The following is a 14,148-nucleotide window of genomic DNA, read 5'->3' as shown; positions in this document are numbered from 1 at the left end:
GTAATACTCTCTTTCAAATTCTAAAGGTGGCAGGGGTACAATACAGGAAGCGAAAGGCTATTTACAATTTGTACAGAAACCAGATGGCAGTTATAAGAGACGAGGGACACGAAAGGGAAGCAGTGGTTGAGAAGGGAGTGAGACAGGGTTGTAGCCTGTCCCCGATGTTATTCAATCTGTATATTGAACAAGCAGTAAAGGAAACAAAAGAAAAATTCGGAGCATTTATTAAAATCCATGGAGAAGAAATAAAAACTTTGAGGTTCGCCGATGACATTGTAATTCTGTCAGAGACAGCAAACGACTTGGAAGATCAGTTGAACGGAATGGACATTGTCTTGAAAGGAGGAACATCAACGAAAGGAAAACGAGGATAATGGAATGTAGTCGAATTAAGTGGGATGATGCTGAGGGAATTAGATTAGGAAATGAGACACTTAAAGTAGTAAAGGAGTTTTGCTATTTGGGGAGCAAAATAACTGATGATTGTCGAAGTAGAGAGGATATAAAATGTAGACTGGCAATGGCAAGGAAAGTGTTTGTGAAGAAGAGAAATTTGTTAACATCGAGTACAGATTTAAGTTTCTGAAAGTATTTGTATGGAGTGTAGCCATGTATGGAAGTGAAACCTGGACGAGAAATAGTTTAGACAAGAAGAGATTAGAAGATTCTGAAATGTGGTGGTATAGAAGAATGCTGAAGATTAGATGTGTAGATCACATAACTAATGAGGAGGTATTGAATAGAAATGGGGAGAAGAGGAGTTTGTGGCACAACTTGACTAGAAGAAGGGATCGGTAGGTAGGACATGTTCTGAGGCATCAAGGGATCACCAGTTTAGTATTGGAGGGCAGCGTGGAGGGTAAAAGTCGTAGAGGGAGACCATTAGATGAATACACTAAGCAGCTTCAGAAGGATGTAGGTTGCAGTAAGTACTGGGAGATGAAGAAGCTTGCACAGGATAGGGTAGCATGGGGAGCTGCATCAAACCAGTCTCAGGACTGAAGACCAAAACAACAACAACAACAATTTCAGCCCAGTTAACACAACGTAGATACAGTAAGATAGATGTTCGAATGGCTGTACAAATGACTGCTGATCCGGGATAAACCAAATCATTTTACTCTATGTTCGTATCTCAAATAAGAGCCGAGCATAAACGACGCACCCCCAACTCCCACCTCCAAATCGCGATTCTGCGCGCCGTCTTTTCAGGCATATTTGTTACAGGACTTCAGTGCGCCCTGTTTGCCAATGTACTGAGAGGAGAGAGTGATGTGGTGGTTGGTTGGTTGGTTGGTTGGTGCAGGTGCCGATGCTGGTGTCGTACACGATCCCGACGGCGTGGAACTGGGGCTACCGCACGGAGCGGTCGCCGGGCGCCTGCCTGGGGCTGCGAGACCAGCGCTGCATCTGGCCCCGGGGCAAGGTGCTGGGCGGCACCTCCGTCATCAACTACATGCTCTACACGCGCGGCTCGCGCAAGGACTACGACCTCTGGGAGGCGCTCGGCAACCCTGGCTGGGGCTACGGCCAGGTGCTGCACTACTTCAAGAAGGTAAGCACACCCAACTGATTGTCGCGTCGCTGCGTAACGTGGTTCAAATTGGCACCTGTTACGGGAACACTTTTCATTTCAGTTACCGTACTTTCTTGATGAATTTTAGTGAATGACCTTGAAGACTTACACGGCACCGTGCCTGAATAAAACCTCACTACGTCTACCAGCCCCACATGGATCCAATCCTGTATCACCCCTCCTTACAAATATTGAATATTTCCCTATGGCCGGCCGCGGTGGTCTAGCGGTTCTAGGCGCTCAGTCCGGAACCGCGCGACTGCTACGGTCGCCGGTTCGAATCCTGCCTCGGGCATGGATGTGTGTGATGTCCTTAGGTTAGTTAGGTTTAAGTAGTTCTAAGTTCTAGGGGACTGATGACCACAGATGTTAAGTCCCATAGTGCTCAGAGCCATTTTATTTCCCTGTGTACAAAATTGTTAAGGCTTTCGTGGCCACTTGTTGACAAACTGACTATTGCGCAAACATGGCGTAAAGACGATTTTCAAACCGACAAGGAGGATCAAAGAGTGTCTTAGATCGGTGAAGGAGAAAAGAGACGCACTTGCAATGTCGGGAATATACTGTATACCATGCACATGCGGAAAAGTTTATGTCGGAATGACCGGACGATCAATTAACACCAGGATCAAAGAGCATAAGCGACATTGCAGGTTGGGGCAGGTGGAGAAATCTACCGTGGCAGAGCACGCACTGAATGAGACCGACCATGTAATAAAATTCGCCGACACGGAAGTTCTGGCTGTAGAGAAGCACTATCACACGCGCTTGTTCAGAGAAGCTGTAGAAATACAAAAACACGCGAACAGTTTCATCAAGAAAGAGGAAAGCCTTATGGTAAACGGATCCTGGCTTCCCGTACTGCAGCCAACGACCGTCGCAGGTAGCAAGAGGAGAACCGCACCGGAAATGTCCGCGGAGAAGCCCTCGGGCGTTGACGCGCCAGGTACATATAGTCTGCGGCCGCGAGCTCGGCTCTAGTTCACCACCGGCAATGGAGGGTGAAGTTTTGACAATGCCAGCCACTCGTGCTGGCGAAACGTCAGAAAAATCATTAGATGAACGTCGGCCGAAGAACCCGAGACAGAAGCCAATAGGCAGTTTGTCATTTCCCTATGTCTTACACTATCCCCCAAAAACAGACTCCAACAGTCATTATTATTTACCCACTAATATCAAATCCTGGTACACTGTCGCATCTAAACCGACCCCTCCCTCCCTTTCAGATAACAGAACGCAGCATGTCATTCTCAATGGAGAGAAGTCTTCCGAAGTAAGAGTGATTTCAGGTGTGCCGCAGGGGAATGTCGTAGGACCGCTGCTATTCACAATATATATAAATGACCTTGTGGATGACATCGGAAGTTCACTGAGGCTTTTAGCGGTAGATGCTGTAGTATATAGAGTGGTTGTAACAATGGAAAATTGTACTGAAGTGCAGGAGGATCTGCAACGAATTGACGCATGGTGCAGGGAATGGCAACTGAATCTCAATGTAGACAAGTGTAATGTGCTGCGAATACATAGAAAGAAAGATCCTTTATCATTTAGCTACAATATAGCAACGGGAAGCAGCTACTTCCATAAATTATCTGGGAGTAGGCATTAGGAGTGATTTCAAACGGAATGACCATATAAAATTAATTGTCGGTAAAGCAGATGCCAGACTGAGATTCACTGGAAGAATCCTACGGAAATGCAGTCCGAAAACAAAGGAAGTAAGTTACAGTATACTTGTTCGCTCACTGCTTGAACACTGCTCACCAGTGTGGGATCCGTACCAGATAGGGTTGATGGAAGAGATAGAGAAGATACAACGGAGAGCAGCGCGCTTCGTTACAGGATCATTTAGTAATCGCGAAAGCGTTACGGACATGATAGATAAACTGCAGTGGAAGACTCTGCAGGAGAGACGCTCAGTAGCTCGGTACGGGCTTTTGTCGAAATTTCGAGAACATACCTTCACCGAGGAGTCAAGCATTATATTGCTCCCTCATACGTATATCTCGCGAAGAGACCATGAGGATAAAATCAGAGAGATTAGAGCCCACACAGAGGCATACCGAGAATCTTTCTTTCTACGAACAATATGAGACTGGAATAGAAGGGAGAACCGATAGAAGTACTCAAGGTACCCTCCGCCGCACACCGTCACGTGGCTTGCGGTGTATGGGTATAGATGTACAGGGTGACGCACGGGAGACGGACGGTTTTGAACTTCGTAGTACTGAGGACGTGGTAGTGGGAGGCGGTCGTGGTGGGGATAGTTCTGATCCAAACAAGACGCCATTTCATTTACTCAGTCACTATGGAGCAGTGGTACTTGCAGCGTCGAGTGTTTGTCTATGACAGTTTCGTGAAAAGTGGTGAGATTATTACTGCTACGCATTGATTGTTTCGTGCGCGGTTTAATGTCGGTCGACATGGAGCTGTTACGAGCCGTAACACAATCCTCAGATGGATAGAAAACTTCAGATCAACTGGAAACATAATGGATAAGAAGCATCCTGGCCCGAGACGCAGAGTAACGACACCAGAAAATGTTGAAATGGTAAGGAAAGCGGCAGTCAGAAGCCCAGGACGGTCAGCTAGACGTCACGCTAGTGACTTACGAATCAATTGTGAATCGGTTAGACGAATTTTGCATTAAGAATTAAAATTCCATCCCTACAAAATGCTCATTATCCAACAACTTAAGGAAACTGATTTTGCTGTACGAGAAGACTTCGCTTACAGAATGCAAGTGATTTTCGGATCGAATGAAAGTGAAATTTTATTGAAGAACGATGAAGCTCATTTTCATTTAAACGGGACCGTGAATAAGCAAAACCTGCGTTACTGGGCTCCAGAGCATCCACACCTTATCCACCAGCGTCCTCTACACTCAGGAAAAGTAACAGTCTGGTGTGCTCTTGGCTTTGTTGGCATTATTAGACCTTATTTTTGGAAGAGAACGGGGCCACAGTTGCTGTTAATTCGGCTCCTTACATTCGTATGCTTGAAACATTCTTGAAATCAGAACTAAGAAGACGACGAATCCCTTTAAAACGCGTTTGGTTCCAGCAGCTTGAGGCAACATCGCACACCGCAAACACTTCAATAGCAGTTCTTAGACGCATGTTTCCTGGCCGGATTATCTCACGTTTTGGCAATGTTCCTTGGCGTTCCAGGTCTCTCAACTCGTCAGTAAGTGTTTTTTTCTGCGGGGGTACCTTAAGAACTGTGTCTTCAACCACAAACCACGAAATTTGGACCAGTTGAAGAATGCAATCATTCAAGAAATTGCAGCCATCCCTACAGAGATTTTAGTCCGTGTGATGGAGGATTTTGAGAAGAGACTTGAGTCCTGCATTCGAAATGATGGACATCACCTTGACAACATTATTTTTCACAAATAACTTTGTTAACTAAAATGGCAAATAATGAGCTTTGATTTTGTTTAGGTAAACATGCATTTCTTTTAAAGTTGGCTGAGTATTATTTCATTTAAAACCGTCCGTCTCCCGTGTGTCACCCTGTAGATGTAGGTGTAGAACCCTCCCCCCCCCCCACCCTCTCCCACGCACACATACACACATTCCACATCCTGTCCGACTGATCAATCGACTCCTCTCCCAATGAAAACCGCCTCCATTTCTACATATCATATGAATTCTCTACGCTCCCCGTCTCGCGCCACATCAGCGTTCCTCCTTTCACCCTTCTCTCCCCATTATTCTCTATCCCTTCCTCTTGATTTTATGGCCTTACAGACCCCAGTTTGCCACTCCCTTTAAGTACCCCACTGTCTATGCCAACACCAATCCTTCCTCTCCACTGTCACAACTCGTAGGATCGCTCTGCTTAACCCGCTGGCTTATATAGCTGGCTCACAGCCGGCCGTAGGTAAAAGTCGGTTATCACATTGGCGGCCGTGAGACGGCCGCGACAGCTATGGCTTCTTCTTACTGTTTCTTTTTCTCAGACAGTAGATGGTATGACGTGTCAAATCTCTTAGGAATGCTGAGAAACGGATCTGTTTAGTGGTGTATCAGACTAGTTATGCCTCTTTATTTTAGGAGATCGCCGCACATAGTACACTAGCAACTGGCAACAAATGAATTTTTATATAAATATAATCAAAGATGGGAGCACAGGTCCCCCTATTGGCATGGTTCCCCCCTCTGAGGCGTCAGTGTCTGTTGTCGAATCAGGATCTGGATGACTTGGGATGGGTCATTTACCATGACCCAATACGTTTCTTTTTTGCTGTCGGGTAATATTTATTATTATTTTTTATTTTCTCAAGATCAATTAAGGAAAGGACAGGTGCTTTATTTCAGTTTCTGTAGTAATGTGTCACATCACCAACAACTTTAATCTTGGCACAGTTCAGTGCACCTTTAACCCATAAGGACACAGACTCTGATTAATTTATTTTACGACGATTCCTCGTCCTAAGATCCAATGGCATTATAGACACATAATAAGAAGTACCACGATCTCTGTTATACACTTCACACATCTGAAATGTACGATAAGCAATAACTTCTCGGCTGTTAAAAGTCTCCAGCCCTGCTAGTGCACATGGAAATGGTTGGAATACTGTGGCTTGCAAGATCCCCTCGCTTCTAGACTGATATTGTTATTACTCAGCTTAGCCGCGAGTCCGTAGAGGGTGGTATATGTCACGTACAGTATGACTGGTCAGCATTTCCACCCGGAATCTGCGAGTGTAAGTCGGACCTCCCTTGATCCGCCTCGGTGGGTCGTGTCGTCGGATTTCCTCCTACCTGTGCGCGGTGCAGCTCTCGTAAATGTCGTCCCGTGCAGATTCTTCAATGGCGCATTGGATGTCTCTGTCGGTGGAAGCTAATGATCTCAAATTGCTGTCGATCAACTTTGGGGTATCTATTTACTCGAAATTAACATTCAGAATGCGGTAATATCACTTTTATTCCTATTAGATCAATAATGAAACACTCATGTCACAAACTACTCGTAACCGAGAGCGTGGCTACGACCGAACAAGACAGGAAGAGCTCTTAACGCCGACTGCCGACTTTGGCGCGCAGTCCGTATCTCTTACTAGTTTCGTCACAGTTCGTGGATTTCCGATAGATATGCATTTGTTAATGAACGGGTGTGAATTTTAACGAGGCAAAATTATGATAAATAGTTTTAAACATCCAGAGGCTCCTCCTAGCATTCATGTTGTCACAAATGACTTTAATTATTAAATATAAATAAACAAACTCGATGGCTTTGCCGCCAAGACGGCGGTACTTCCCGTCATGTATATTTCCCAGGCTGACGCTTATTGCTACGGTCCAGCGCCGAGTCCCACCCTACTACGCGCGACATGGTCGCTTCGTCACCTAGCCAGCCAGCATGGGAAATGCTCTCTGACTCATGGCTGGCTACGGACTACAGCACTTCCTAACTAACGTGAATACATTAATGAGAGACAATAATTTATTAAAACTGGTAAAAATGTCTTCCTCACGTAAGAGGCACCTTACAGGCTCTAGTACGTGGTGGTAAAGTGGAGAATGTTTCGGGGCTGGAGACTTTTAACAGCCGAGAAGTTATTGCTTACCGTACATTCCAGATATGTGAAGCGTATAACAGAGGTCGTGGTACTTCTTATTATACACTCCTGGAAATTGAAATAAGAACACCGTGAATTCATTGTCCCAGGAAGGGGAAACTTTATTGACACATTCCTGGGGTCAGATACATCACATGATCACACTGACAGAACCACAGGCACATAGACACAGGCAACAGAGCATGCACAATGTCGGCACTAGTACAGTGTATATCCACCTTTCGCAGCAATGCAGGCTGCTATTCTCCCATGGAGACGATCGTAGAGATGCTGGATGTAGTCCTGTGGAACGGCTTGCCATGCCATTTCCACCTGGCGCCTCAGTGGGACCAGCGTTCGTGCTGGACGTGCAGACCGCGTGAGACGACGCTTCATCCAGTCCCAAACATGCTCAATGGGGGACAGATCCGGAGATCTTGCTGGCCAGGGTAGTTGACTTACACCTTCTAGAGCACGTTGGGTGGCACGGGATACATGCGGACGTGCATTGTCCTGTTGGAACAGCAAGTTCCCTTGCCGGTCTAGGAATGGTAGAACGATGGGTTCGATGACGGTTTGGATGTACCGTGCACTATTCAGTGTCCCCTCGACGATCACCAGTGGTGTACGGCCAGTGTAGGAGATCGCTCCCCACACCATGATGCCGGGTGTTGGCCCTGTGTGCCTCGGTCGTATGCAGTCCTGATTGAGGCGCTCACCTGCACGGCGCCAAACACGCATACGACCATCATTGGCACCAAGGAAGAAGCGACTCTCATCGCTGAAGACGACACGTCTCCATTCGTCCCTCCATTCACGCCTGTCGCGACACCACTGGAGGCGGGCTGCACGATGTTGGGGCGTGAGCGGAAGACGGCCTAACGGTGTGCGGGACCGTAGCCCAGCTTCATGGAGACGGTTGCGAATGGTCATCGCCGATACCCCAGGAGCAACAGTGTCCCTAATTTGCTGGGAAGTGGCGGTGCGGTCCCCTACGGCACTGCGTAGGATCCTACGGTCTTGGCGTGCATCCGTGCGTCGCTGCGGTCCGGTCCCAGGTCGACGGGCACGTGCACCTTCCGCCGACCACTGGCGACAACATCGATGTACTGTGGAGACCTCACGCCCCACGTGTTGAGCAATTCGGCGGTACGTCCACCCGGCCTCCCGCATGCCCACTATACGCCCTCGCTCAAAGTCCGTCAACTGCACATACGGTTCACGTCCACGCTGTCGCGGCATGCTACCAGTGTTAAAGACTGCGATGGAGCTCCGTATGCCACGGCAAACTGGCTGACACTGACGGCGGCGGTGCACAAATGCTGCGCAGCTAGCGCCATTCGACGGCCAACACCGCGGTTCCTGGTGTGTCCGCTGTGCCGTGCGTGTGATCATTGCTTGTACAGCCCTCTCGCAGTGTCCGGAGCAAGTATGGTGGGTCTGACACACCGGTGTCAATGTGTTCTTTTTTCCATTTCCAGGAGTGTATGTGTACAATGCCATTGATTCTTAGGACGAGGAATCGTCGTAAAGTAAATTAATTGGAATCTGTGTCCTTATGGGTTGAAGGTGCACTGAACTGTGCCAAGATTAAAGTTGTTGGTGATGTGACACATTACTACAGAAACTGAAATAAAGCACCTGTCCTTTCCTTATTTGACCTTGAGAAGTTGATAAGGGACTCGGCTCGCTACTGGCTGCCGGAAGTTGCGGTCTGATGACTGGCAGCTATATAAGTGACGTTTCTTGTAAGACGGTGTCAGTAATCGAGCAACCGCAAGTGCAGCAACGTCGATACAGACTGGTTATGCCGCGTTATTTTAGGAGGAAAAGGTGTCTTACAGTTTACTTCTTTCGATATTTTGCGAGATATAAGCATTCGTTTTCATGTTTTGTTAGGTTTATCTCCACCAGTCCCCTCAAGAAAACACCCTCCAGAAATTGTGTATTGTGCAATGCAGGGAAGAAGAAAACTGATGCACGCTATGAATATGAGAAATGTCTAGTGGCGTTGCACATGCCTCTGTTGTTCGGGAATACCACATTAACAAAAATTTCAAAAGCAGTATTATCTTTACTCCTCATCACTTCAATAAACAGTAAGGGTAGATTTATAAGGAATTCCTATAAAGAGATACCTTATGTTGAGAAAAGTATGTAACACAAAATATGCTGATTTTAGTAAATTTAAATAGTAAATATAGGGTCGACTATGGGCGAAAATATTAGTAAGTCAGCGGGTTAAACCTACACTCTACAAAAAAGCTAAAAGTTCCGTTCCTTTAAATTTTCATCCCACTGCAGATCCATCGAATTTTGGTGAATAAATAATGTTCATTTTAAGATCATCACGTGTAAGCACAATTTTTTGGAGTTTACTTTTGGTTTCTGTTCTCAATTAAAAACGAAGAAAGAATACAATTTAATTTTACTTAATGCCATAAATGAAAATCATTTGACCCTCCAGGTTAGCGGAGAGCGCTAATGCGCTACTTCCTGGACTCGGGTAAGCGCACCGGTCCCGGATCGAATCCGCCCGGCGGATTACCAGCCTGGATGCGGTTTTTAGGCGGTTTTTCACATCCCGCTAGGTAAATACCGGGCCAGTCCCCGCGTTTCGCCACAGTTACACGACTCGCAGACATCTGCACACCCTCGATATTTTGGCAGGTGTAATTCCATGAATTACACTTGACGCAGACAGCAGGGGTACACTGATTCCGTCCCGGGGGGTACGGGGCGGCGGCAGAAAGGGCATCCGGACACCCCTTTCCACTAACCTTGCCAAATCCGTTCCTAACAATGCCGACCCTGTGTCAGCGCGGGACATCGCACCAGTAAAAGAAAGAAATAATAAATGAAAATCATTTATTTAATAAATAAGTGAATGTTTCGCCGCTTAATTATATTGTTTCGATTTTATGTGTTTTAAAACCTTTTTTGGCCAGAGAGCGATATGCTTGTACCACTGCTAGTCTACCCACGTCCATCACCAGTCATAAGACACCCATTTTCCACACTGCTAGACCACATGGTGACATCACTAATGTACTCTCCTTCCAGTTCCAGGCATCACACATCATTGTTAACCGGATTTATTTATATACACGCCAATCTATACAGAATTGTATCTTCATTGGATGTAGTTTCGTGTTGTTCAAGTATTTGTGGCAGTATATCTGAAGCTGAACTTAGTAGAGGTGAATTATACTCGCATCAGCCATGTTTTTTTTGTGTGTGTCGCAGTCTGAGGACCAGCGCAACCCGGTGCTGGCGGCCAGCCCCTACCACTCGACGGGCGGCCCGCTGACGGTGGGGGAGGCGCCCTACCACACGCCGCTCTCCAGGGCGTTCCTGGAGGCGGCCGCCTACCTGGGGTACCCGCTGAGGGACACCACCTCAGACCCCAACCATGGCTTCCAGTTCATAGAGGTGAGATCATACCCACATAAGACATGTTTCACCTGGAGTACCCACTGTGGGACACTACTCTACATCCAAAACATAGCTTCCAGTGAACAGAAGTGAACTCATACCCAGGTAAGAGATGTTCGATCTGGGGTGTCTGCCACATCACGCCCGCTACCACGGGTTCCAGTTCATAGATATGAGCTCGTACCTACATAAGACATGTTTCACCTGGGGTATGCACTGTGAGACACTACCTCAGACCCCAACCACGGCTTCCAGTTAATAGAAGTGGGCTCATAGCCACATAAGACATGTTCCTTCTGGGATACCTGCCACCTCACGCCCGCAACCACGGCTTCCAGTTAATAGAGATGAGCTCATACCCACATAAGACAAGTTTCAAGCGGGGTACCCACTATGGGACACTACCCCACATCCCAAACACAGCTTCCAGTGAACAGAAGTGAACTTATACCCACGTAAGAGATGTTCCGTCTGGGGTATCTGCCACTTCACTCCCGGTACCACGTCTTCCAGTTCATAGAGATGAGCTCGTACCTACATAAGACATGTTTCACCTGGGGTATACACTGTGAGACACTACCTCAGACCCCAGCCACGGCGTCCAGTTCATAGAGGTGAGGTCAAATCCACATAAGACACGTTTCACGTGGGGTACCCACTGTGGGGCAATACCCCAGATCCAAAACACAGCTTCCAGTGAACAGAAGCGAACTCATACCCACATAAGAGATGTTCCATCTGGGGCATCTGCCACCTCACGCCCGCAACCACGGCTTCCAGTTAATAGAGATGAGCTCATACCCACATAAGACAAGTTTCAAGTGGGGTACCCACTGTGGGACACTACCCCACATCCCAAACACAGCTTCCAGTGAACAGAAGTGAACTTATACCCACATAAGAGATGTTCCATCTGGGGTATCTGCCACTTCACGCCCGCTACCACAGCTACTAGTTCATAGAGATGAGGCTGTACCTATATAAGACATGTTTCACCTGGGGTACTCATTGTGGCACACTACCTCAGATCCCAAACACAGCTTCCAGTGAACAGAAGTGAACTCATACCCACATAATAGATGTTCCATCTGGGGTATCTGCCACCTCATGACCGCAACCACGGCTTTCAGTTAATAGAGATGAGCTCGTACCCACATAAGACATGTTTCACCTGGGGTATGCACTGTGAGACACTACCTCAGACCCCAACCACGGCTTCCAGTTAATAGAAGTGGGCTCATAGTCACATAATACATGTTCCTTCTGGGATACCTGCCACCTCACGCCCACAACCACGGCTTCCAATTAATAGAGATGAGCTCATACTCACATAAGACAAACTTCATTTGGCATACCCGCTGTGGGACACCAGCTCATGCCCAAGCCAAGGCTTCCAGTTCAAAGAGGTGATCTTATATCCTCACACTGTCAAGCAAGAAACGGGTGAGTGAAGCAAATTGCACAGAGACAGACGTATAATACGGCAAGATTCCGGTTATAAGGGTTAATGCGGACCTGATACTGCGTATAATCCAAAATACGTTTATTCACTGCATGTATAAGGGACGTTAAAAAGAAACGAGACGGAGGTATAATTACAGAAAATAGTACCTGTATCTTAGAAGTATTGACCTTGGATGTTGAGACACTTTCCCCACTGTGACACAAGGTGGTGAACAGCTGTTTCATAAAATTCCCGGGGCTGCGATGTTAACCAGTTCCGCACGTACAGCTGGACGTCGTCGTCTCAGGTGAATAGTTTGCTCCTCAGAGCCTTTTTAAGGGGACCAAAAATTGCGTAATCGCAGGGAGAGAGGTCAGGACTATATGGAGGGTGACTGAAAACATCCCATTTGGATTTCTGCAGTAATACCGCGACTTTGTTGGCTGTATGAAGCTTTCCATTGTCGTGGAGCAGAATGACCCCACGGATGAGACTGCCTTGGCGAATGGTAGTCGAGGTTTGCGAGTAACGCTGGGCACTCACTGTTATCCCGTGCTACAGGAAGTGAATCAGAAGGGGGCCATCTTGGTCAAAGAAGAACGTCAGCATAACCTTTCCTGCACTCGTGTGGTCGGCGATGTCCAGCTGTACGTGCGGAACTCGTTAACATCGCAGCCCCGGGAATTTTATGAGACAGCCGTTCACCACCTTGGGTCACAGTGGGGCAAGTATCTCAACAGCCAGGGTCAATACTACAACATACAGGTACTGGTTTATGTAATTATGCCTCCGGCTCGTTTATTTTTGAATGTCCCGTATACAAAACGTCATACATGTCACATTAAAAAGCCCTCTACATTACTCAGACGTTACTCGACCTAATCTGACAACTAATCTACAAAATTGCACTTTAAATATAATATATTTCAAGTCATTTGCGTGCTATTGTAACTTCATTTCGCCACCAACGGGAATGGCTACTGTGACCTCTGTGCTTTGACAACAGTCTACAGGGTGCTCCTGATATGTCTGTATGAGCAGGTGCGATACTCCGAACAAACAGTATCAGCCACGTATGCACATAAATATTACAATTACTAGGATAACTGTAACTGTGTTTGTCCACAACACTGAATAATTCAGTAACACAACTAATCGACTTTCATGTGATCACTGAAAAAATACCCCTAGGCTGTGCCGGTGTTCCATTTAGAGTCTAAGTTCAAATCGGTGATTACACTAACCCCATCCCGTTGTAGATGCTGCTCCGTGGCGATCTCTTGCGTTGTCGATGGACTGCTCTGACGTTAGAATCGGCGAACGGGTGTATCATCCAAGGCATGCACACTGCGTTGGAGTTGCTGAACTCGATGGAAGTGTAACCGCGCCTTAAGTCACGGAACGGGGCATGTATCCTGGTTGAACAGAGATATAAATCGCGCACTGTGTGTTTTGTGTTATAGCTGTAATGCTGGCGACGGTTGGTTGGTTGTTTGATTGGTGTGTGTGTGTGGGGGGGGGGGGAGGGGGGGCGGGAAGGGGCCAGACAACAAGGTCATCGGTTCCATCAGATTAGAGAAGGATGAGGAGGGAAACTGGCCGTGCCCTTTCACAGGAACCATCCTAGCATTTACCTGAAGTGATTTAGGGAAATCACGGAAAACCGAAATCAGGATGGCCAGATGCGGGTTTGAACCGTCGTTCTCCCGAATGCTGAACACTGCGCCACCTCTCTCGGTAATGCTGGCGAGCTATGCTGCACGGCTCTCGAACTGCTAGTGGCATTGCTCCGCCTGGCGTGTATGCTGCTCCCTGCAACTTGTGTTGCCAGAGGGAAGGCTATCCTGCAACGGCGCTGCGACCGCACGACTCGCGGTCGTAGTACTTTAAATTCACTACTGAACAGCATTTGAACTTGAGGATGGCGGTACTCGTCAACGTTCCGGTCGACCACGTCTGCCCACCATAAGGCTAGATCGACGTACTGTGCACCCAGCACATCGAAAATCATTCACACCTGTGCCTGCCATCTGACAACAAGTAATTGCCTCCAACACTGTGCGGCACCACGCGTCATTGCTTGCAGACCAGCAGCAGCTGGATTAGGGAATTACCGTCCCG

General features: G+C 47.3%; 1 protein-coding gene across 1 annotated transcript in view; it reads left to right on the top strand.

The window, feature by feature from the left end:
* The first annotated feature begins 10,370 nt into the window (after positions 1-10,370).
* LOC126100784 (glucose dehydrogenase [FAD, quinone]-like) overlaps positions 10,371-14,148 on the top strand; it is a 182,753-nt gene continuing 178,975 nt past the window's right edge. Inside the window, exon 1 of the mRNA XM_049911405.1 lies at positions 10,371-10,580. Within this exon, the coding sequence (XP_049767362.1) occupies positions 10,371-10,580 (210 nt within the window). The remainder of the gene's footprint in view (positions 10,581-14,148) is intronic.

This window comes from Schistocerca cancellata, chromosome 9, assembly GCF_023864275.1.
Source record: "Schistocerca cancellata isolate TAMUIC-IGC-003103 chromosome 9, iqSchCanc2.1, whole genome shotgun sequence".
NCBI classification, from domain to species: domain Eukaryota; kingdom Metazoa; phylum Arthropoda; class Insecta; order Orthoptera; family Acrididae; genus Schistocerca; species Schistocerca cancellata.
The sequence above is the reverse complement of the archived record's forward strand: the minus strand, read 5'-3'. Positions and strand labels throughout refer to the sequence as shown.